The sequence below is a fragment of the Cotesia glomerata genome, unplaced genomic scaffold (assembly GCF_020080835.1).
Source record: "Cotesia glomerata isolate CgM1 unplaced genomic scaffold, MPM_Cglom_v2.3 scaffold_111, whole genome shotgun sequence".
NCBI lineage: Eukaryota > Metazoa > Arthropoda > Insecta > Hymenoptera > Braconidae > Cotesia > Cotesia glomerata.
In genome coordinates this window covers 1-23,527 of record NW_025401455.1, presented here as the reverse complement: position 1 = coordinate 23,527, position 23,527 = coordinate 1, and the positions used below count along the sequence as shown (strand labels likewise).

Genomic DNA, 23,527 nt, shown 5'->3' with positions numbered 1-23,527 from the left:
TTTAAATTAACGATCATTGTCTAGATACTTCATTTCTTCATTGAAACTGATACCCGGGGGTAATGACACGAATATAATTTTAAATAGGGGCTGGAGAAATTCAAAAGAGAAGAGAAGACTCGAGTTGAGTTGGTAATATGTAAATTAGCAAGTAAAGTTTTTCCATGAGTTTGTAAAAGAAAATACATGGGCGAGTAAAGTCAGAGTGGATCGAATTTCCCTCTCGGACACAACCATTCTACCGTGAAATTCTTCTTCTACTTTTGCTGGTGTAAATTAGTTGGTCACCAAGAGTTGTAGAGCACCCGTCCTGCATCTGGTGTATATTTAACGTCAAGTAATAATAAATGAGTCCGAGTTGAGTGCAAGAAATAAAAAGGAATTTTTTTAAATGAAACCAACTGAAAAAATTATTAAGTTTATGGTACCCAAGAAAACTATTTGGTATTGCATCTAGTTGTTACAATATAATTCAGAGATTAATAATACAGTAATAGTAAGATACAAAAATAATATTAGATGGAACGTCGATGATTATACTATTTAGACATATTTACTGAGAAGCATTAGTCACGTTTGTTTTCTTGTGTTACAGTAAGCAAGCGGTGTTCGACGGGAAGAAGGCCATTAGAGGTGGAATTCCATTTGTCTTTCGTAAGTATATTGAGGAAGCGAACCAAGACACGCAATATCACAATATCTCTTTATTCAAAAAATATAACAAAAATTCAACTATTCATGAGTAGCATAATTGATTGGCTAATTATCATAAATTATTTTAGTTTTGTTTTTTCATTTCAGCTCAATTTGGAGCGTGGTCATTTGGGCCAGGACATGGATTTGCCAGGATCATACGTTGGAACGTAGAAAAATCACCTGAAAGATTGCCGAGCGGTGATGTAGAAGCGATATTTTCAATAATGGACAACGAATTCACTCGTTCTATGTGGAACTATCCATTTCGATTAACTTACAGGCTAATTTTACGCGAAAAAGAGCTTCACTTCAACATTGGTGTTTACAATCCTAGTAAAGAGCACACTTTCAGTTTCAATTTACTTTTGCACACATACTTTAAGGTTCCTGATGTCAGAAGGTGTCAAATTACTGGTCTTCACGGGTGTACTTTCATCGACAAGGTATTTATTACACTTAGGAGGTATTGATCTACTTACCTAGCTATTATATTACGTCTGCATACTTTACTCATGATTTATTTATAGACGAGGGATAATCAAATTTTTCAAGAGGGTCTGGACGTTGTTACCGTACGCGAATGGACTGACAGAATTTATCAAAACACTCAACCTGAGCATATAATAACAAATGTTGTGTCAGGCCGAAAAATGCGCGTCCAAAAGTACAACTTTCCCGATACAGTTATTTGGAATCCGTGGCAAGAAAAAGCACGAGACATTCCAGATTTTGGCGACGACGAATTTCCTAATATGATTTGCGTTGAAAGTGGACATGTCAGTAGCCCAGTTATACTGTTGCCAGGAACTGCTTTTGAGGCTAGTCAAATCCTTCAGGTGACTATTATTATTTTACAATTACACAGAAAACTAAAATTTAAATATTGATTATTAAAAAATTTCTGTTTAATAATGATCAATTAATTTATTATTATTAAATTTAAAAGGTCATGTGAGTAGAGGGTGGAGTATCATCGAGCCAAGTGCCGTCAAATAATGTCGTGACATCGGATCACTTTCTTCCTGCATCGGGTACTTTATCACCAGCGCGTCCACGCGCAACTGTTGGCTGGCCGGCCAGTCCACCGAATTGGCTCTATGTACAATCTCCAATGCAGACACCCACGACACCTAATCATCATCATCACCATCACCACCACCATCACCATCCGTCGCATCATTATGCTAATTGTATAACACAGTCCTGTTCAATTTGTTCTCTCAATCTGTAGATTTTTTTTTGCTGGTAACAGACCCAGCCTATCAATCAATCAATTCTTATCAACTTAGATTTATTTTAAATATACATATATTTTTATTTCTCTAACTCTTAGACTTGCGATGTTAAATAACGCAATATATTAGGGCAGCAAACATTCCCAATAGCTTATTCCTTGGGCGTTGTCTCAAGATGACTGGTGATTTTTCATTATTATCATCATTATTATATTTACTTTTATCCCGTTGACGTTACAGCTAAAGCAATGGTGCTATGAATATTATAAGTGACATTGTAGACTTAGATATTTTTTTAAATCTTTTAATTAATCAGCCCATCGACTAAAATCGCTGGGTCTGTTTTGTTTCTATTATAATTATTATTTTTATTAGCAATTATAATAAATTATGTTTTTTTTTTTTTTTTTTTTTTTATGTATATGTACCGTTACAGTGCATTGACATGCGAATCACAAGCAATAGTTAATTTTAAATACTGTGTAGACCTACTCAGCTTTTATATTTAATATTTTCAGATAATTGACTGTCAAGAGCTAGTAATTAGCTCATTTCCTCATTGCAATACAATTTAATATCAATGATCGTTTGCTTGCATTAACGTATTAATAGATTAACAACCGTTATCCAATGATCATTACTATTACTATCATTAATTATTATTATTATAAAATACATGTAATTTAAAAAAAAAAATTTATTATTTTTTAATACTTTGTATTTGTATCGCTTTCTCATTAAATATTTAAATCTTTAGTTGTGAATGTTATTGTTAAGAATGCGATACTGATCATTAAAAAAATTAAAATGTATACGAAAAAAAAATGCCAATCAATGAGAATGTTTAATATTACGAACAACATCGAGTTGCAGTGGCTTTTAGCGATATTAAATAATAATTGATGAAATTTTTCATTATTAAGTAATAATAATAATCATGTTACTACTGGATAGTTTTGAAAAGTAAAATAGATTTTCAGTTATTAACAGTACGAGTAATTGTAAATAGAAAATGACTCAGACATTACTAATAAATTTTTTGGAATGCTGATGAAAATTAAAATTTATTATAGAGAATAGTTTTTGATTAATTAAGTAATGTGTAGTGATTATTTAAAGTTAATCCATGTCGATTGAAGGTATTAATATCTTTTAAAAAATCGCATTTTTTATCTTTCCCACATTTAATGATGGATGTAATTTTTTAAATTCACAAGATAACAAATCCAAGCAATAAATAAAATACAAGATAAATTACTAAATTAAAATACAAAATTAATTAATAAATACGATGGATAATGATAACAATGTGAAAAATGTACTCTCGCTAGGGAAAGTGCAATAAAAATAAATGGGAATATTTCAAATTTTTTTCATTATGTTTCTTTATATCTCCTACTTATACTAATAAATTTTCAATTTAGATACTAGGTGACTTATTAAACTTCTAAGAGATTATGCTTATCATAACAATAACTTTATTATCTTAAAACTATATACAACTGTAAGGACGACATTATTTTCGACCATTAAAGTTATTAATGCTTTTATAATACAAATTTTCTATTTATCTTAAGACGTGAGCATCACTTGAAGTGTGAAATGTAGAAATGAATATACAATTGATGCTAATTTTTGTGTATTAAAATATATCAAGAAAAATGACTCGAAAATAATAAATTTTTAATATAAATAATTATTTTGATTGACAAAACTTTTAACGATTCCAAATAATACATATAAATTAAAACATAAAGAGGTAATCTGGATTTATGGTTATTAATTATTGATAGTAATATTACCATTTATACTTATTGTTATTATTAATTATTAATTTTAAATTGTAAAATATTTCACCTCTTACTTTACATTATTTTGCTTTTCTAAAGCTTTTTGTAACTGTTTTTCTCTTATTCGTTCTGCGTCACTGTAACAAAAAAAAAATGATTTTAATTAACTGCCGAATTAATATTGTTAATTTAACTTAAATTATATAAATAAAGAAATTACCGTTGTTTTCGCTGCTCGAGCGTTAAACCTTTATTAGTTTCAGTCTCAGCAGCCGATTTTTTACTAGCTTTCTTCATGTTTTTAGCACGAGCCAAATCACGTTGGTTTCCACCTGGAAAATAAAAATTTTATTAAGTACTGATAAATTTTATCAACTATCAATATAATTTTTATGAAAATTAAGTTAGCTAACATCTAAAAATTTTTGGAATTTTTTTTACTGAAAAAATTATCACAAAAAAATAAAATTTAATTTGTAAAAAACTTGAAAAACTTTAAATGCAATTTTAAAAAAATATTTTTTTTCTTCCAATTAAATAAATGGAAAAAATTAAAAAAATCAAAAACGTCAGCTAACTTTACTATTATTAATTTTGTTAAATTAAATTCAAGTTTCACTAGAGGTTAGGTAATAAAATAAATTATAAAAATCATAGACCTGAAAACTAAAATCTTCTCTTAGTTCTATAATTACTTGTAAAAATTACACCATCAGGAGCTCATCATCGAATTACGAAAGTATAAAACATAGTCTCGAAAATATTTATTCTCAATTTTACAATTAATATTTCGAAATCATAATTATAGTATTCAAATGAAAAACTACTCAAAAAATTTTTATAAAATTTACCGATAAAAACAAATAACAATTATTATTTACAAAACAAAATTTTTACTTTCATTGCAAACATGGTTAGCTGTGATAAAAAAATTAAACATTGAATTTATGAAATCAATAACCAATTTCAGGGAATGAAAGAAAACTATCGAGGCACATAGTTTAAAAATAAATTAAAAATATAAATAGAAAATTTAATTAAACAATTTTAATCAAACGAGCTATTGGAAAGTCGAGACATTTTCGTATACACAGAGTTTCGTATTCATTTACATCGGTCATAAATACTTAAGTCTATATATAAACATGTATAAAAATAATATTGATAATTATATTACAGAAATAAAAAAAATTGATTTTACTTACGGGTCATTTTTGTAGTCTTGACCTCCGACAAACAAGTACTTGACAAACAGACACGCTAAAAAAATAACAGCGATTCGATGTATTATTCGATGATCTTTTATTTTGTATACTGAGATGCTGATTCTAGTTCCTACTCCTAGCTTATTTGTACTTGTATTCGTAGCTTCGACCCTTCGCACGCCGTTTATATACACTTATATTTACACACTTATACCCACGCATATTTATAATCACATGTAAAGCAAGTTTTCATGTAATTTTACTTATATTTTTTCTGGCCTTAATGTTGGTCAACACGCCACCATTTTTTTATTACCGCGCAATTTTGAATTTATTTTTATTAACACCTATAAACTTGAATTCTTTTAAAAAAATTTACTGTCAGTCAATAAAAACCAAGTAAAAAATAAAATCTAATTTTTTTTAATATAATTTTTATATTTAAGATAAATAAAATTAATATAAAGTAAAATTCAATGAAAAAATAAATTAAAAAGCAATTAATGAAAAAATGATATCAATTATTTTATTGAAGGTATAAACAAAATTGTTAATTACAATTATCAATATCCTTACAATCTAACTTACATAAAGTTTTGTTTAAAAAAAATGCTGGAATGAATCCTTGTATAAGGATTATACCTCACTCAATTAAAGCACATATTTATAGATGTTATTTGTGCTATTAGAAAAATATATTTATTTATATATGTACCTAAATAAATATATAAATAAATATTCCTTCGGCATATAAATGTGAAGACGGTGAGCCACGTATCAAATTTATCATGACATATGTAATTTATGCCGAGGAAATAAAATTAATTTTTCTGTTATAATTATTATAAAATAAACGTAAAGATAGTCAGGCTTTTTAAAGCTCATCACTTGGAGCCTTGACGGGATTTCCCTTACGGTCATAACCCTTGAGTTTGTCAGTCGAGTGTTCGGCGATGTACTTAATGAAATCGTTAAGCTCCCGTCCACCTTCGTACTTGACTGGCGAGCTCTTGGATTTTTTGGGTACCCAGTAGAGAGTTGGGAATCCACGTACTTCAAACTCTGGTGGTACGTCATTGGCGGTAGCGTCCATCTTGGCGATGACAACGTTTTCTTTGGCCATCTTCTCACCCAATTCGTCGTAAATTGGAGTAAGTTTCTGGCAATGTCCACACCAGGGTGCGTAGAACTCAATGAGAACATCAGAGTCTGGTTTGGTAACAACTTCCTCGAAGTTCTTGGCAACCACAACCTTGACGGGGCCAGAGTTGTCTTCTGGGACGGATTCGGATTTGATGAACGGTTCCAAGTTCTTGTCTTCAAAGTCTTTAACGAATTTCTGGAAGTTCTCGACGCTGAATTCGTCCTTGAGGACGTATTTGAGACCCTTGTCGTCGCGTGCGAATACAACTGGCTTCTCGGATTTGGTGAACTCAATTCCAAAGTCATTGAGCTCGTGTTGGAAGTCATCTTTGTTTGAAATAGCAAAGTTGAATTCAGGGAACTCTTTGGCGACCTTCATGATTCTGTTACGCCAGTAGTTGGTTCCCTTTGGATTTTTAACGTAGTCAACAGAGTAGAAAGCAACAACCAGTGGATTCTCGAATGACGCCGCGTTGTCACGAGTACGTACGCCGACCAAACCGAAGTAGTTCTTGGTGACAAAGTCGTTGACATCAGCAATTGAGTCGCCTCCGGTGTGTTCAACAACACTTTCTTCGAACTTGTTTTGCAAGACCTTGGGACGGTACAACTTGATGTGGTTCTTAAGTCCTTCTTTCTCCAATAGAGATTTAACATATGAGTGAGCGAAACGCGCTTTCTCCCGTAATTTCTTCGCGACAGATTGGAAGGATTTAGCAAGCTCGGATTTCTCGTCTTCGAAGTAACCGATGAAGCTAACTTCGTCAGTGTCCAAGAATGCTTTCTGGCATTCTTCACCTTTAAGTTCCTTGGAAGCTGGTCCAACTTGTCCCTATGGTAAATAAAAAATTTTTATTTTATAAACTACACAATATTTTTATGTGATAAATTATCGAAGTTTTAATAGCAAGAGTTAATTTTTTAATTAATAATTTGTTTTAAAAAAATATGTTACCCTCATGTATTTGACAATTCCTTTAGCTTCACGTGGACCATTGTATTCGCTGACCATTTCACTCTTGGAGAAGATCTTCAAAGTTGGGTAACCACTGACTCCATACTTGCTACAGGTTTCTTTACCACCCTCTGTACAGTCAACTTTAGCCAAAGTAATGGCTGGATCACTGCCTTTCAGCATCCCAGCAGCTTCAGCATACTCGGGCTTAAGACGTTTACAATGTCCGCACCTACATAAATAATTTACCGGCATTAGTGACACGTCAATCAGCATAAATAATTAGCACGACTAATTTACATGGACTGTGAATAATAAATTACACTATTGTAAATTAAAAATAAATTTATATTCTTACCAGGGTGCGTAGAACATAACAAGTGTGTTGTCATGACGGTCTAATTCAGCTGTGAAATCGCCGTCAGTGAGGTCAAGAACGTCTTCTTCAGCAGCCAAAGCTCCAAGAGCCAGGAAGCACAGAACAAACCACTTAGACAACATAATTTATTATAAAAAAAAAACTATACCAATAATTGTAGATCAACACTAAGCACGTCGCCGGTTTCTCCAAATATGAAGATCTCTGTTAATTCCGACAGACTAAATAGATTTATCTCTTGTCTCTGTTTTATTTATTTGGTAGCTTGTCTTAGTCTATCTCTCTCGCTCTGAATGAGACACGTTTGAAAATTAAACGACGAATCCCGATGCCAAGACGTGGCTTTTGTAAAACTTATCACCACAGACGGATCTGTTCAGTGTTGTCGGCGTTCTATTGGTTATTATTGGAGTTTCTATGAAGCTATTGCTCCAATCGTTATTATGCAGTCAGCGGTGTCGCCGCGACTGATGGCAGCCATGACACCGTCAGTAAACATGGCTGAGTTAGGAGGTTTGATTTGAAAATTTAGTTTTATTGTTTAAATATATAAATTATATAAATAAAAAGTAAATCATATCATTTTTTAAGATGAAAATTAAGCTAGCCGACATCTGAAAATTTTTAGAATTTTATTTTATTGAAAAAATTATTACAAGAAAAATTTTTTTTTAATTTCATTTGTAAAACACTGTAAGTACGATTTTTAAAAAATATTTTTTTTTTCTAATTTAATAACTAAAAAAAAATCAAAAAATTAAAAACGTCGGCTAACTTTAGTATTATTTTTTTAAGTGGAAAAATGACTTCAGACCAGAAAAGCTTAGATTTTTGTGCTGTACCTAATTGCCACAATTATCGAAATAAATACATATCATTGCACAGATTTCCAAAAGATTTGGAACTCCAAAATTTATGGTTACGAGCTGTTAAATTAAAAACTTTTTCCTTTGCGTCCCGAGTATGCAGCGATCATTTTCTTCTTAAAGATTTTTATTTACCCGGTAAATTTATTAAAATTATTTATTAATATTTTTAATTGTATAATTTAATTTATAATTTTTGTTCAAAGGTGTCACAACAATGAGAAGACGTTTAAGATCTAAAATTGTACCCACTAAAAATTTACCCAGTACTTATGAATACAAAAAAACTGCTTGCGAGCCTCTTATTTTTCGCAGAAAAATTTATTATCAAAAAAAAAAGATCTTCAAAAAAAGTAAGGGTAAATTTATTTTAACTGGTTTTTTTTACTCTGCATTTATTCTTTATTTTAGTACCGTTGATAAAAATCAAGTTTTGGATTTAAGAGAGGCAGATCGAAGGGATTCTGATCAACTTGATAGCTAAAGTCGATCGTGCTACAGCCAACCAAGTGAAGATTAAATTAGATTTGATAGGATAATAATCAACATTGAATTTTTATTAAAAAAAAAAAAAAAAAGTTCGTCCAATTACATCAATGAAATTTCGCGCCACTACTTTGCAAGGCGTGGCTTTAGACCCTAGATTTGAACAATTTTGCCAACGTAAACGATAAAAATAACGAAATTGCGATTTATATTTTTCTGAAATTACCAGACTACACTCTATTATTTATTTATCATCTTCATCCTCATCCTGCGGTCCATAAGTTCTCAAAGGCATTGTAGGAGAGGTCATTGTTTGTGACAACAATGAAGAGATTGTGCTGTATTTGATGTTTTGTTAATCTAATTACGTCGAACAATTAATTCTATTGAAATACTGTGAGTAATTATAATATTTTAACAATTTGTTTTGTTTATTACTTATATATATTTCAAACCGAATCAAGTTGTTTTATTTTTGTACAGTATTGTCGGCTATTTTTTTTACGTCGTACACAATTTATGAATATATTTTTAGATGGATGAAATTATACTATGTTTAATGACATTTTATAATATATTATTACTAATAATAGACTATCAATTTTTACTATTATATTTCAAAAAATAATTTTTATTTTTAGAAATACCAAAAATTGATCTCATAAATAAAATAACGATTTTTAAAAGACACATTTTTTTCTTTTTTTTTTTTGGTAATGGAAGTTTATAAACATTGTAGACTAGTCCATTACTAAAACTGACAGTTCTATTATACTTAAAAAAAAAAAAAAAAAAATGACTTGAGAGAGAAAAGTTTGTAGAATTTTATTAGCAATAAAAAAAAAAACATGTCACTAAACTTTTCTTCTAAATAATTCAACGCGACGGAAAGTGAAGATAAATTTTTGTACAAAGTACCCTTTTCAGTGAAGCTTAAGTAAATTTAACAATTCGATGAGTTAATTAATAAATTATAAATTAGCAATTTACAAAAATTTAATTATTCATTACGCTAAATCAATCATCGACAAAATAAACAATTATTTTATCAAAATAAATCGAATTAATTAATTTCAAAGGTTTTTAATAAAAAAAATTAACAATTAATATTGAGAGAAATAAAATAAATTTATTGTGATTTTATAAAGCTCTTTATAACATTCGAATGGTTTGTAATTAAAAATATGTAAATATTTCAACAACTAATTAAATTCTGTAGATATTCAAAAATATATTATTGATGAAGTAGAATCGATATTACATAAATTAAAATTTAAATTAATAACAACCGACCAAACAAGGAATAATAAATAATTTAAAAATCAAACAATTAAAATTTTCACAAATAATCAACAATAAATAAAAATTAGTCAGTATAAATAATGTCATAAATTGATTTAGGTAAATGATCACTGACAAATGCTTGAAGTCTTTCTTTGCGAGTAACCGGAGTGTATCTTTTCAAGGGGAAAGTTTTGGTAGTTCCATCAACTAAAGCTCTCATAACTCGAGTTAAGTCAGCTTCAGGTCCTTTAGTGTATTTTTCAAGTGACAACATCTCCTTCTGGAACAATTCCTCCCCGTACTCTTTGCGTGTTTGCGGTTCCAACTGTACCCACATGTCTCGAGCTTGATTTAGAAGGGCAGAATTGTCTTTTAACCATGAGTTACCGGCAACATATTCACCTGTCTCGACAACAACTACATCCACGCCCCATCTGCGCATTTCCAGTCTCAAACACGAACCCCATGCTTCTAATGCAGCCTATGTATACAAATTAATTCATTAATTAATCAGCGGATCGATTTATTTCCTACTACGTAGTGAACACAGTCACTGCATTACTAAATGTTTCATCCGTAAATGGAAATAATTATTTGATAAACATTACTTACTCCATTGGCACATTGCACGCCTCTAATCGCGCTTGGTATTCGAGCCAAAATGCTAGTAACTAAAATAATTCGTCCTTTACAACGTCTAATTAAAGGTAAAAAGACCTAAAAATTCAAATAAAAATTTTTTTCATTAATAATTTAGTTAATAATTTTATTAATAACATTGTTCATTTATTAATTTTTTCTCGGCATCGCCAAATAAATTTATTATTTTTAATTTTGTTTAATTTTCGAGCCAAAATTTCAGAATTTAAAAATTTATAATTTATAATTTAAGAAATATATTAATTGTTGTATAATTCCGATTGGCGTTCAGATGTATAAATAAATAAATAAATAACTTTTCATATTTTTTTATGATACTGAAATTAGCAGACATCTGACAATTTTTTTAATTTTTACAATAAATTAATTATTATAAAATATTGTTTTAAATTTGTACTTGAAATTTTTTTCAATTTTTACATGTGAATTTTTTTTGCTAAATGTTTTTCATTATAATTTAATTGTTATAAAAATTAAAAAAATTTTTAAATGTCTGTTAAATCCAGTATCATATTTTTTTTCTATTTTAGGTTTATTTTAATAATATATAAAGCATACATACTTGAGTTAATCGTGCGACACTCATGAAATTCGTGTCAATGCTTTTTCGCACTACTGAAAGAGGCACCCATTCACATTCACCGAGAGTAATCCAAGCGTTTGCATGTATTAATGCCCATAATCCTTAAATGAGTTAAAATAAATAATAAGTAACAAGTTTTATAATTCATCTTGTTATCGAAGACATTATTTCATCATAATATCAAGATATTATAAATTCATCTTAATTAATTATTCAATTTAATAATTTCAAACAAGCTTCTATCTCTTCTTCTGATTAACTCTATTTTTGCTGACAGATATATATTTTTTGCTGAATTTCATTTTAATATTTTAGTTAGAAATAAAAATGAGCAAGGTATGCAGTTTTAGATTTAAATATATTTTTTTAATTATCAACAAAACTAATTAGAAAAAAAAAAATTCTCCGTATAATGAAGATATAAATCAATTAAAAATATACACAAAGCTGATTTAGTAAAAGTACTTAACTTCCAAACTGACGTTTAATTAACGTCAACTAAAAATCCCGAGTATTGATAATTAAAAGTTTAAATGGGATTTATTTAAGTGAACTTTCAAATGCCAATTTTTATTTTATTCTAGTTAGCTAACTTATATTAGTAATTTAAAATATTTAGCGAAGTAGTTGTTAAGAGTTAGTTATTTCACGTTACTAAAGTCAAAAAGTGTATCTTAAAATATAAGCCCTTTAAGTTTTGCAGAATTAGAAGCGTTTAATAAAAAAAAATTTTCTTCAAATTAGGGAGTGTATAAAAATAAAAATCTTGTTGAAAAACGCAAAAAAATTTTTTTTTCGACATACGCCCTTTTGACTTTAAGAAAAAAAATTTTAAAGACAAAAGGACGTATATGAAAAAATGTCAAAGTGGCGTCTAAGAACTTCCCAATGTCGAGATCAAATGAAAAAATGATTTTTGAAAATTGAACTGAAAATGCTATCACAGCCGAGTTTTTTGAAATTGTCAATTTATGTTAGGAGAAGTTAAAAATTTTATTTTAATTTTTTTCAGTAAATTTTGACAAAATACAAAAAAATGAAAATTAAAAAAATTGGGATGTGTTAATGTTTTCAGTCTCAATTCCAAAAATCAATTTTTCCTTAGATTTCGACGTTTTAACGTCCTTAGAAGCAATAAAGCTACTTTGACTATTTTTTCATATATATCCTTTTAACTTAAAAATTTTTTTTTCTTGAAGTCAAAAGGGCGTATGCCGAAAAAAAAATTTTTGCGTTTTTCAACAAGATTTTTACTTTTATACATTCCCTAGTTGGGAGAAAAAAATTTTTTATACGTAATTTGTTAATAAATACCTGGAGCACCATCGGGTAAATTTTCGTTAACATAAAGAAAAGCAGAATGTATGTCATGTTCATTAGTTATATCTAATTGTAATGCATGCAATCTGCCAGAGGTATCTTTTTTTAAATTATCAACTCTATCTTCATTATCAAACTTGTTTGTAAATCCAGCAAACACGGTGAAACCCTGAAGCAAATAAAATAATAGATGAGTTTAATTTTTAATTATAAAATGTAGTAAATAGTTAATTGAAATACTCACTAATTCATCGAGCCTTTTCGCCAAAGCACATCCAACTCTCGAGTCACATCCCGTGACAAGGACAGCTTTACCAGGTGCAGTCACCTGAGAGACAGTTCAATTAATATTTATTTTAGCTTTTATCTTGTGTTCTAAAGATCCATTATATTCATTCCCCAGCGGACTTGTAATGTAAAGGTCAGAGGGTACCGGTTATTTTATTATTAAATTTATGGATTTAAACTTTTTTAGTTCTTTTAACGTAACTGTTTTGTCATTGAACTAGTGTAGCTTGACATTGAGAATTTTAAATAATTTTATTTTAGTATTTTTTAGGTGGCTGTTATTATGGTCTTACCTTGAGGTTGTGATAGAAGAGCGTGAAACCTATGGACAATGATAAAAAAAGAAGAAATAGCACGAAACTTGAAGTTTGAGATATGCCCAAAGTATTTAGAACAGTAGAAATAATAACTGCTACCGCATGGGAAAAAGCTATTGGTAGAAGACATCGTTCTAATAATTCCCAAGTTTGACTATCATCTGGTTCCTCAGTCACTTTTTTAGCTGGCATTTTATTAAATTCTTTATTTATTTATTTATATTTCGATTTAGGTCGTTATTACGTAAACAATTAATAATTATGTCGTTGAAAGGAGAATTTTCAGCTAGTCAAAATTATAACTTGATCACAGCAATAGCTGAGCTAACTTTAAACTGGAAATAGTTTCTCATTTTAATACTCAACTAAAAATAAGTCGCAGGGCTGCGTCTTTAAATTTTGTATCCCTTGTTTTTATTTTCAATTTATTTTTTTATTTTTATTTTTTTTTTTTTAATAAATCTAAAAACTAATTTCGCAGTCCTGCTTTTTAAACTTTTCAAATAAACTCCAGTTTACTTTATTAAACTAGTAAAATAAAATAATTCTTTTTTATTAGCAACAAACAAATAAAATAATCAATAAACGGTATCAGTAAATTCAAACTCAAAAACAAAAAGATGTGTAATTAATTGAATAGTAATCGTAAACATAAACATAGACATAATAAATATCCGCAAGACAAAATCAATATTTCACATATTAAACGTTAATTGATTTATTCCGCGCATTGAAATATTTAATTAAATGGAAAACATAAACCAGTACATAATTAACTGCAGGGTCAATTGAACTCAGCGTGAGGTAGGCTAGTTGTCAATGTCATCATTGGAATGCGGCTGGGTCAAAAATTCGTGTAAGTTCAACTTCTCAGTGTTGTCGAGATCAGAGACCATTGCGCTCTATAAATGAAAGAGCCTAAGTAGAAAAAAAAAAAAAAAAAAAAGGTTCGAGGAGAAAAAGGGTGAAGGAACTAGAAAGGGGAAGAAATGAGCGTGGAAGGAACGAGAGAGGATAGGAGCGAATAGAAGTTGAGTCGCGGATCGGAAAGAGTGGAGTTGGTTGAGGTAAAGGGGTGGTTTGAGGGTGAGGTTATTGATTCGGTGGATGTAGTCGGTATATATTTAAGAGTGGGGGTGAGTTGGGTTTGTCACATGACTGTATGTATACAACAGCAGTCTACGTTCGCTATAAATAGGAAGGGTGGTTGCACCATTGACCCAGTGCTAGTTGGATTACCGTGGTGGGTGGTCGGTGGTGTTTTCTTCGTACGCCTTAGAACTTTCACACCCAATCCTAAACTTTATTTCTTCACTATTGTACTATTTGTCAACAATCTTGAATAAAATTTATCAGATTTTTAATTTCTGAATTGGAAAAAAAGCTCAATTTGAAAGTGAAAAGTTTTCGTAAATATGTTTTGGTTAATGCGAGTTGAAAATAAAAAATCTTAAATTATTTAAGAAGCTCAAAGCCCCCTTGACACTGCCCGCACTTACATGGACCTAAACCCTTACCTGCATCAAGATATCAAGTGATTCTAAATTATTGTTAAGAGACATAAAATAGCTTACTGATATTAATAAGTAGTTTTAAAACCAGTATTCTCAATAAGAAAGGTGTATACGTTTGTGCCTAATCCGGTATTTAGTACAAAAGATCCGTAATGAGCAGTTGAAAACTTAAAAATCAGTTGGTTGAGTGTGTGGAAAAGTTATCTATCAGTTGTTGAGTTATTGTTTGTTTTATTTAAAGCCAAAATGTCTGAGGGGAATTCGGCAGTGATGACAGTGACCGGCAACCCCTACAAAATCGTCGACTGCTCCAGGGAAAAGCGAAAGGGAATAACCGCAGCTTCACTCGAAGATTTGACCAACGTCGCCAGAAGTAGATTAGCTCTGCCTACTGATGCTGACATCACAATTGTCCTGGAACAAGATGGTAATTTATTTTAATTTTATTCATCAAATATTTGCCAGAGTTTGTCAGTTCAATGATCGATTTTGGGTCAAAGTACTCGATCCATATAATAAACTCTTAAAAATAATCCTCTTAGAATAAATGATTTAGAATATTTTTATTTATTTAAATTAAAAATTAAAATGAAATAATAAAATAATGGTTTTAGGTACGGAAGTGGATGATGAAGAGTACTTTGCAACGTTGGAAAGAAATACGAGTTTAATGGTACTCAACGGATCTGAAAAGTGGGCCGCACCCGGCAGCGCAAAGACCGCGACGTCACGTTATATTCTCGTTGATAATGTTGACAGTGCTGGACGGACTGAGGAGAGCACTACTCGCGGAAATTATCACCGGCCGATCGAACCACTTGTGTCATCATTGCACAATGATCCAACACACATTTCTCTGCTGGGTGGCAACGACCTAGAATTACTCAGCGACATGAATCCCGATAGTTTGGCTGACATAGTGCCTGATCGCATGTTTCTGGAACAACTCAAGGAGGCGTCGGGCAGATTCTTGGCTGAAAAACGTCAAGCCCAAGAGTCAATGGCACTTCTCCAGATGTACGCAAGCAGTGGGGAGATGGAGCGGGCGTAGGCAATGTGGGGGGTGGGCGCCCTCACCATTGCCAGCATGTATCGTGTGCGACGTCGAATATTTTATAAAGGTCGCCAGTTTCAGCAAACTATGATTTTGTTTTGGAATTGATGCCTAAATTAATGTTTATAGAGAGATTATTACCATTAATCATTCATTAATACTATTTATTATTATTATTACGATCAATTGAATTGATCGTGGTAATAATCATCCCGATTATTGTCAAGACAAATTTATTCAAATAATTGTGTGTCTTATCTATTATTTGTGGCTATTGCGCCGAATCTGTAAGGAATTATTGTTAAAACCTCATTGTCGAGTTAGAGATAGGTATTTAGATATATTATAAATATATTAATTGTAATCTTTAATTAATTACTTAAAATAATAGGCGTATAATAGTTGTTATGGATTAATTATATTTAAATAGATAGTAATTAATTATTTGAATGTGGTTATTTGTTAGAGTAAAGATATAAGTATATATATTATATAAATTTTCTCTTGAATTGTATTCTTGAATGATCGCTATGACTCAAAGTCAAAGTGCGCGCACCCTACGGAATTGTAAAATTGAGACGCTCAGTAATGACAAGACTCACTGTGTAATATTGGAGCATTTTAAATGCAAATCTAAAGTTATTAACCGTTTTATGGGAATGTTATTAAATTGTAATCGGTAATATCGATTTGTAATAGTAAGTTTACTGTAAGTAACTTTTAGAATGTTTACTTTCAAAAATTTTTATACGCTAATTTTAACAACGAGAATTTATTATTGTAATATAATAAATTTCGTTTAAAAAATAATAATAATTGTCGCTAGAATTTTTGCTTTAAATTCAAAATAACAATTAATAATTAATGGTGTCAAATTTTTTACATTAAGGCGAAAATATTGGTCGTATAAAAAAATTTTTAAATAAAAGTTGTTCAACATTTAATTTTCTAAAAAAAATGTCTTTTATAATTTTTTTTTAGGACCAATAAAAAAAAATTTGAATCATTTATTATGAATCTTAATTTTGGAATTACGATAAAAACATTAGTCGGATAAAAAAATTATAAGAGATATTTTTTTTCCATAATTCTTTTTATATGAAAAATATTTTCGCCGTGAGATCTGACATTTAAATAATTTATTTTGAAATTTTAGCAAAAATCTTGGTCCTAATAATAATAAAGCGAAAACATTTTTTGAAAGTAAACTCTGTATTGATTGTAATCGATAAATAAAAGTAACTGACAACCCCCTTCAGAAGAAGATTGTAAATTTAAAAAAGTAGGAAATGTATACGTCGCTTGGGTAGGTCCCTTATGACCTTGAAAGATTGGATTATTATTACCTTATTGAATCTTCATAAACAATTTAAAATAATTAAAAAAAAAAAAAAAAAAACATTCCGTATTTCATGGTATGATGTTGGTTGTACGTAGATAAGAAAAAATATTTATTTTACGTTTACTAATGTGCAAGTAAAAAAAAAAAAAAAATAATGATTTAAGACTGATTCATAGACACCACACGCACATTATATGTCATTCCCATTTAGATCACCAAATCATTGTTTGCATAAAATATTTATGATGATAATTGATAATTGAGATACAAATATAATGATGTATAAATTACGTATTACAATCGACACATACAATATCAGTCCTTTGATACCAAGCGAAGTAGTGCATTTGATATTATTCCATTAGTGCATCTAAATTAAAATATAGTTTAATTAATTAAAGATAAATTATAAATATATAAATTACCAGGTTATTAAATAAACAGTTAAGTAAATTAATTAAAATAATTAAAAGTATGTATTCAATCGTTTCTGAACAATCTAGAGGCTTCTGATAAAGACTGTATGCTCGAATCCTGCCCTTTGCCCTTTACCGCTTAAGCCTTTTAAACTATTGTCTATTTTTCCCCTAAACGACCATTTTTTAAATTACTTCTATTATTAATAATTTAATTAGAGCACAGAAGCCTCCCTTATTAAATAAATATTTATAATTATAATGCCCACTGTGTAAAAATTAATAATTAATGGTAATGCTTATGATAAGTCGATAGAAGTTATTATAATCTGTCCAAGAAAAAAATGTTCAGATATTAATTATTTAAAATTATGTTTTTATCTGATCATTTTTTCTTTTATTGCTGATAGTATTTTAAGAAATTAGTTACTAATTTTATTAATTAATAAATAAAAAAAAAAATACGATAAAATAAAGTAAAAAATAATAATTAAATTGCTGCAACGGTAACTAAAATGTGAGGCTGTTAGTCAATAACTGAAATATCGAAATAGTACTGCCAATCAATTTACAGATTTAAAATAAATAACAAAAGCCAAATGATGCTCAACTATATCGCAGGTTTGAGTTTTGCGTTTAATTATAGGAGCTAAATATACTGAATCGCAGGTGCTTGTTAATATCGTGGTTTGAAGATAAATGTAGTAAAGCTTAAATATAACTTGTGTAAATTCATAAGTACGTAGTAGCTATTTAAACAAAAGATTGCGAGTTACAAGTTAATTAATTAAATTTACAGACCAACTGTCAATAATTATACCGTAAACAGAGAAGATAAACCTGCGATGCCAAATTATGGGAGTATTTGTCCTCTCGTGATGCTCAAAAAAAAATTAAATTAAATTTTCATTAGTTAATGTTTATTTTATGTATTAATAACATTTAAAAGTAACGTTGAACGTCTTTAGACGAAGTAAAACGTTTTTTGGCTAGCAGCCGATAAAATTTTATGTACATTTAATAATTAACGATCAATAATGTAGTAATTAATATACATACAGTATAAATATATATATTAAAAGAAAAAAGAAAAATTATGATAGTATTGAATTGTATTTAATTAATATTATTATTATTTATATTAATGAATGAAGTAAATAGTTATGTTTTGATGGTATTTAAAAAATTAGCGTCTATTAATTGGAACAGAGCACTAGATGCTTCATTCCATCGTGCTGACGCATTTCTTAGCTGACAAGCCGCCTCCTGTACAGTCAGTTCGCTCTTAACTAGCTGTTTGTTTATACCCATGAGCTCCTGGATGCCAGCATTAATAGTACCTTCTGTCAGACTAAGTAAATCTGTTCTCAATGATTCATTACATTCGTCTGTTGGTATAAAAATAAATAATTAAATTAATATTGTAAGAGAAAATCAATTATTATTGTGATATTTTTAATTTATCATTAAATATTTAATAATTTTAATGCTAGTTTATGGATTAATATAAATTTATTAGTCTGCTTTTAATCAATTTATTCTATGTTTTATTATAAATAAATTTATATATAGTATTGAATAGTGATGTCAGAATATACAAAAATACAAATTTAAATAAATTGTATTTGTGATTATATATTCCAGTTAATTATTAATTACTATTGTAATAAACATTTAAAGAATATTGTATCAATGTAATAATAAAATAGTTAGATAAAAAACTAATTTTTATTTAATTTATTATTTAGCAAAAAGAAATCCCTAATATTATTCAATCATAATGTAATTTATTAAAATTCAATTTTTTTATTATAAAAAATGTATTTTAATTATAAAATAAAAATAGAAAACTCACGTAATTTTTTATGCAATAAACTGTTGTACTTGATAGAACTTTTCTTAGTACTCGGCTTAATATCCATGTAGGGTGGACATGCTGTTGCATCAATTGCAGCGCTTACACTACTCCAACTCGCTCCATCTAAAATTATGAATTATTTATATTTATTAAATTTAATAAATGATCTATTTATTTATTCATACAATTGAATGCATTACCATCATCCGATTCAGTAGCTTCTCCAGAAATTATTTTCCCCGATGTATTTTTAATATATTTAAAAGTAAAACCCTAGAATAAATACCAATTATACAATTGAGTAAATCAAATTAATATTTATTCTTACTTGAATAAAATTAAATATTTACTCACTATCGGAATTTCATGAGTTTCTTCATCAGATTCTGGAGCCTCTCCAGGCACTACAATAGCTTTTGTGTCCATTATATATAATTAATCAAAAATCAACAAAGTTAATCAATAACAGCTTGGAAATGTGTTAAAATATTTATTTTCATTAATTATATAAATTGTTTAGCTCCATTTTACCGTGATACGTTGTATGACAGCTCAGCTGTCAAAATAAACTAGGTTATGTTTTTGCATGGCTGTCGTTGATAAACACGACAATAATAATCAATAAAACTTGTTTAATTTTGTAAATAAAAAATAACAAAATTAATATTTTTAATTAAATAAAAAATGATATTGAAGTTAGCTGACAACTGTCATTTTTTTTTATTTTTATAAAAAATCAATTAAGGTAAAAATTCCAGTTATTGACTCTTGCAATTTTATTCTAATTAAAAAAAATAAAATGTTCTCAAAAAACCAATTATCTTAAAATTTATAATTAAAAAATTATATTCACTAATTTATTAGAGTTAATTTGTTTTTTTTTTTTTCAATTAAAATAAAATTGCAAGTGTCAATAACTGGGTCTTTTACCTTACAATAAAAAAATGCTTAAAAAAATTTTTACTAACCATTTTTTTTTAATTTTCACATGTCGAATTTTAAAAAAAATTTTTCATGTTAATTTAATTGTTATAAAACTATAAAAAAAATTTTTAACGTCAGTTAACTTCAGTGTCTTAAATAAAAAATAGAATTTTATTAACATTTTTACAAAATATTTACATATAAACAAGCGGATAATTATTAATAATGAATCATAACAATAATTAATTACCCACGAAGAATATTTAACTCTTCTGGTGTAACATGCATTCTCAAATCTTTTTCACGAATAATATCCTGAATTTGCGTCAACAACTGGGGAGCAATCCCAGCAGCGTCAATATACACAGATCGTGCCCAAGGACAACTGCTGATACTTTCATGATAAACTGTCTCGCCTTTTTTCTCACACAAACCTTCTTCTCGTAGTAGCAACATGTACAGCCTCCAGACCAGTGGACAGCAGCGTATATCTGGAACCCTAAAATCATAAAAAAAAAAAACAATTTATATATTATTATTTTATATTCACAGCAATAAATTTTAATTAAATGAACATCAGCAAGGAATTGAAGTATTGAAGTACCTAAAAATATTGTTGTGAAAATGAACAAGTCTATTGAGCGCAGCAGTCCTTGCCGTTGAATCATTCAAACAAATTGTCGAGTACAATCGAGCACGCCCCGCTAAACATCCAGCAATTGTTGGCCACAGTCGTTGCTCATGATTGCTTACACTTCGTAAACAGATACTCCAATGTGGTAATTCGCTCTATTCAATGAACAAAAATAAATTTTATTATTTATCCAACTGTAAGTATATATAAAAATATAAAATATCATACCTCAATGCCAGCGTAAACAGAGAGCAAATAAAAATTATCTGGATTGTCTTCACATGCTTGTTTCAGTGATTCTTTCAGTACAGAGAACTTGTCAATTTTTAATTCAACCATCAACTGCAAAAATGATATTTTATCTTCGTAAAACCGTTCTTGAATCCAAGGACAGTTTTTAGAAATCTCCAGACAATTGTCAAATATATTTAAAATTTCTTGATGCCCATGGTCTGTGATAAAGAGAAGATAAATGTAGCAAGCGATTGCATCGCAGTGAAAAACTGGTAAAAATTCTTGGTCAATCTGATCTACGGGTTCGAAATTATCAACAAAATCTTGATAGCAATTGTGTAAATATTGTTCAGTTAATTCCAAAGAACCTTCAGTCTGTCTGGTCATTGCACAGAGTACTTTAATTACTTGGCTTATATTTGATTTAAGCTCATCCCACATTCTTACATCGAGTAACACCTCTAGTAGAGTTCTGTACAAACTCATTAAAGCCGCGCGTTCGTGTTGATTCGTGTAAGATTCTGGATAATTTCCTTTCGTTTGGATAGCGGTTTCTAAAATATTTACACTATTACTAACACGACCCATTTCGCGTTCAATTAAAGCGTACTCTCGGTAGAAATGTAAATTATTCCGATTCTCATCCTGTTTCAGAAAATCTTTCAAGATTCCCTTGAGCTTCTTAACACTTTTGTCGCTTTTAACAACATCATTTTTCTGCATCCAAAGTAGCATTCTTTCGAACCTTAACCACCAGACGTAGAAACTTGTTCTTTGATGATCAGAACCAAAACTCTCGGCAATCATATGAAAGGCATCGCGCACAAAGTCTAAATACGCATCACGCGCTGGGTGATAGCGCAGATATTGCGGACCAGAGGTAAGTCCAGCGTCGAATAATCCTTTGGTCAGCAATTCTCTCTGCTGGTGGCCGGCCATCTCACCTGAGCAAGGGTACAGGATCGGTATCAACGACTCGTATGACTCAAAAGTCCAATTACTCTCATCTAGGCCCAATTCTTGCATAAAGTTATGTCTCGTAGGCAACAGCGGGACTTTCAAAGCTAAAAGAATGTAAACTCCCATTTTAAAATTATAATTCTTACTCAATAACGGATGAACAAACTCAGTAACATCTTCCGGCGTGATAAATCTGTTAGAGTCACCCACGAGTTCTAATTGCTCGCGACTTACGCTCGTCCAGTGGCAGTTTTCTCTCAGCAACTCGACTCTTAGCCAGAGTTGATTCAGCGGCAACTGAGACGTTAAAATAACTTCCTCCATATCAATTAATTTTTTCTCATCAATAGACCCCTTAAAATAAGCATGCTGTTTGTTGATGTTGAGGTTCAGGTTCATATTCAGGCGCAGAGCTTCCCACATTTGCTCCCAGAGACCTCCGTGCCGAAGAAATATCAACGATTGGTACATCATCTTGAGCAGACGTTCGTCGTAAATCTTGGGATTACTTCGTGGCCACAGGTGGAGGCTTTCGAAGCACTTGCTGTACAACTTGAGGACTCTGGGAACATGGCAAAGCGATACAGACGATCTAGTAGCTGTGATAAGAGCTTGCCAGAGAACTATGTTACCCGAATCTTTGCTGATCATCTGCTCGATCCGGTCGATGTACTCATCAGCTGGCAACAATTCATCTAAAAAGAACAATTTTGCTTTTAGTAGTTTACTAGAGCCAGTATTTTTCTCCAAGGCCTTCTCTACGATCGCCAACTTTCTCGAGTATTTTAAAGAGTTGGTTTCCTTCTGGCCATAAGTCGATCCGAATTCATTGTCACGGTCACCGAAATTTATATACTCAAGCCATAAATCAATGTTGTGTGGATCTTCCATCAACTGCTGGTTGAAATACTTAATCCTGGACTTCTTTTCTTCTTCTAGCTTCAAAATTTTCTCCTTCATTTCTTCAGATTCTTCCTCAGTCGCGACTTTATGTCTCTGTATCACCGTATTTGACTTAGTTTTAGACTTCGCTTCTTTTTTGGCTAAATTTTTAGCGAAGTATCTCTTACTGATTGTCTTTTCCTTCTTCATGAGAACGAAACCTAGAGCTTTATTGTAACGATGGTACCTAGGACGTGCGCGCGAGCATAAGGTGTCTACTTTGTAAATACACTTGCTCTTCCCTCGGTCCTCGTAGTAGAGATTTTCAACCACTGACTTGTACTTGGCTGGTCTGTCTTTGTACTTATCTTTCTTGTGTTTCTTTGATTTTTTGTGCTTCTTATGATGGCTTTTGTGCTTCGTGGAATCGATCTCCTCGACATCAGAGTCCAGGCAAATAGTTTCATCATTTTTTTCCGGTAGTTGATCGATAACTTCGCAG

The 23,527-nt window shown here is 30.0% G+C and overlaps 7 protein-coding genes across 10 annotated transcripts; 2 read left to right on the top strand and 5 right to left on the bottom strand.

Moving 5' to 3' along the window:
- Positions 1-595: 595 nt before the first annotated feature.
- LOC123273638 (glucose-6-phosphate 1-epimerase) lies at positions 596-2,756 on the top strand (the record flags this gene model as incomplete). The annotated part of the gene is given in 4 exon segments (XM_044741075.1): positions 596-654; positions 802-1,139; positions 1,224-1,532; positions 1,643-2,756. Coding segments are annotated over 4 exon segments (715 nt in total), but the record flags the coding sequence as incomplete, so codon positions are not given.
- A 630-nt stretch (positions 2,757-3,386) lies between these two features.
- LOC123273639 (putative SERF-like protein) lies at positions 3,387-5,124 on the bottom strand. Its single transcript, XM_044741076.1, has 3 exons — positions 4,927-5,124; positions 3,942-4,053; positions 3,387-3,858 (listed from the first exon to the last, which is right to left on the bottom strand). The coding sequence occupies exons 1-3, from the start codon at positions 4,931-4,933 to the stop codon at positions 3,792-3,794; spliced, it is 186 nt and encodes a 61-aa protein (XP_044597011.1). The 5' UTR covers positions 4,934-5,124; the 3' UTR covers positions 3,387-3,791.
- A 306-nt stretch (positions 5,125-5,430) lies between these two features.
- Positions 5,431-7,719, bottom strand: LOC123273637 (protein disulfide-isomerase A3). The gene is made up of 3 exons (XM_044741074.1): positions 7,383-7,719; positions 7,025-7,256; positions 5,431-6,901 (listed from the first exon to the last, which is right to left on the bottom strand). The coding sequence occupies exons 1-3, from the start codon at positions 7,523-7,525 to the stop codon at positions 5,801-5,803; spliced, it is 1,476 nt and encodes a 491-aa protein (XP_044597009.1). The 5' UTR covers positions 7,526-7,719; the 3' UTR covers positions 5,431-5,800.
- A 1,221-nt stretch (positions 7,720-8,940) lies between these two features.
- LOC123273636 (DNA fragmentation factor subunit alpha-like) lies at positions 8,941-16,574 on the top strand. 4 transcript variants are annotated; one of them, XM_044741072.1, is made up of 3 exons: positions 8,941-9,151; positions 14,968-15,148; positions 15,336-16,574. In XM_044741072.1, the coding sequence occupies exons 2-3, from the start codon at positions 14,968-14,970 to the stop codon at positions 15,770-15,772; spliced, it is 618 nt and encodes a 205-aa protein (XP_044597007.1). In that variant the 5' UTR covers positions 8,941-9,151; the 3' UTR covers positions 15,773-16,574. The 4 variants fall into 4 exon arrangements, with proteins under 4 accessions (XP_044597007.1, XP_044597006.1, XP_044597004.1 ...); XM_044741071.1 differs by having other exon boundaries at positions 8,952-9,151; positions 14,963-15,148; positions 15,336-16,573; XM_044741069.1 differs by lacking the exon at positions 8,941-9,151 and adding an exon at positions 10,616-10,746 and having other exon boundaries at positions 14,963-15,148.
- On the bottom strand, positions 10,093-13,653 carry LOC123273635 (D-beta-hydroxybutyrate dehydrogenase, mitochondrial). The gene is made up of 6 exons (XM_044741068.1): positions 13,184-13,653; positions 12,847-12,930; positions 12,597-12,771; positions 11,262-11,383; positions 10,652-10,756; positions 10,093-10,520 (listed from the first exon to the last, which is right to left on the bottom strand). The coding sequence occupies exons 1-6, from the start codon at positions 13,397-13,399 to the stop codon at positions 10,122-10,124; spliced, it is 1,101 nt and encodes a 366-aa protein (XP_044597003.1). The 5' UTR covers positions 13,400-13,653; the 3' UTR covers positions 10,093-10,121.
- Positions 16,575-18,436: 1,862 nt separating the features above from the next.
- On the bottom strand, positions 18,437-20,111 carry LOC123273640. Its single transcript, XM_044741077.1, has 4 exons — positions 19,746-20,111; positions 19,592-19,664; positions 19,389-19,514; positions 18,437-18,921 (listed from the first exon to the last, which is right to left on the bottom strand). Exons 1-4 carry the CDS (start codon positions 19,815-19,817, stop codon positions 18,695-18,697), a joined length of 498 nt encoding a protein of 165 aa, XP_044597012.1. The 5' UTR covers positions 19,818-20,111; the 3' UTR covers positions 18,437-18,694.
- Positions 20,112-20,505: 394 nt separating this feature from the next.
- On the bottom strand, positions 20,506-23,523 carry LOC123273634 (nuclear exosome regulator NRDE2; the record flags this gene model as incomplete). The annotated part of the gene is made up of 3 exons (XM_044741067.1): positions 20,506-20,814; positions 20,920-21,104; positions 21,178-23,523. Coding segments are annotated over 3 exons (2,784 nt in total), but the record flags the coding sequence as incomplete, so codon positions are not given.
- Between the last annotated feature and the right edge of the window lie 4 nt (positions 23,524-23,527).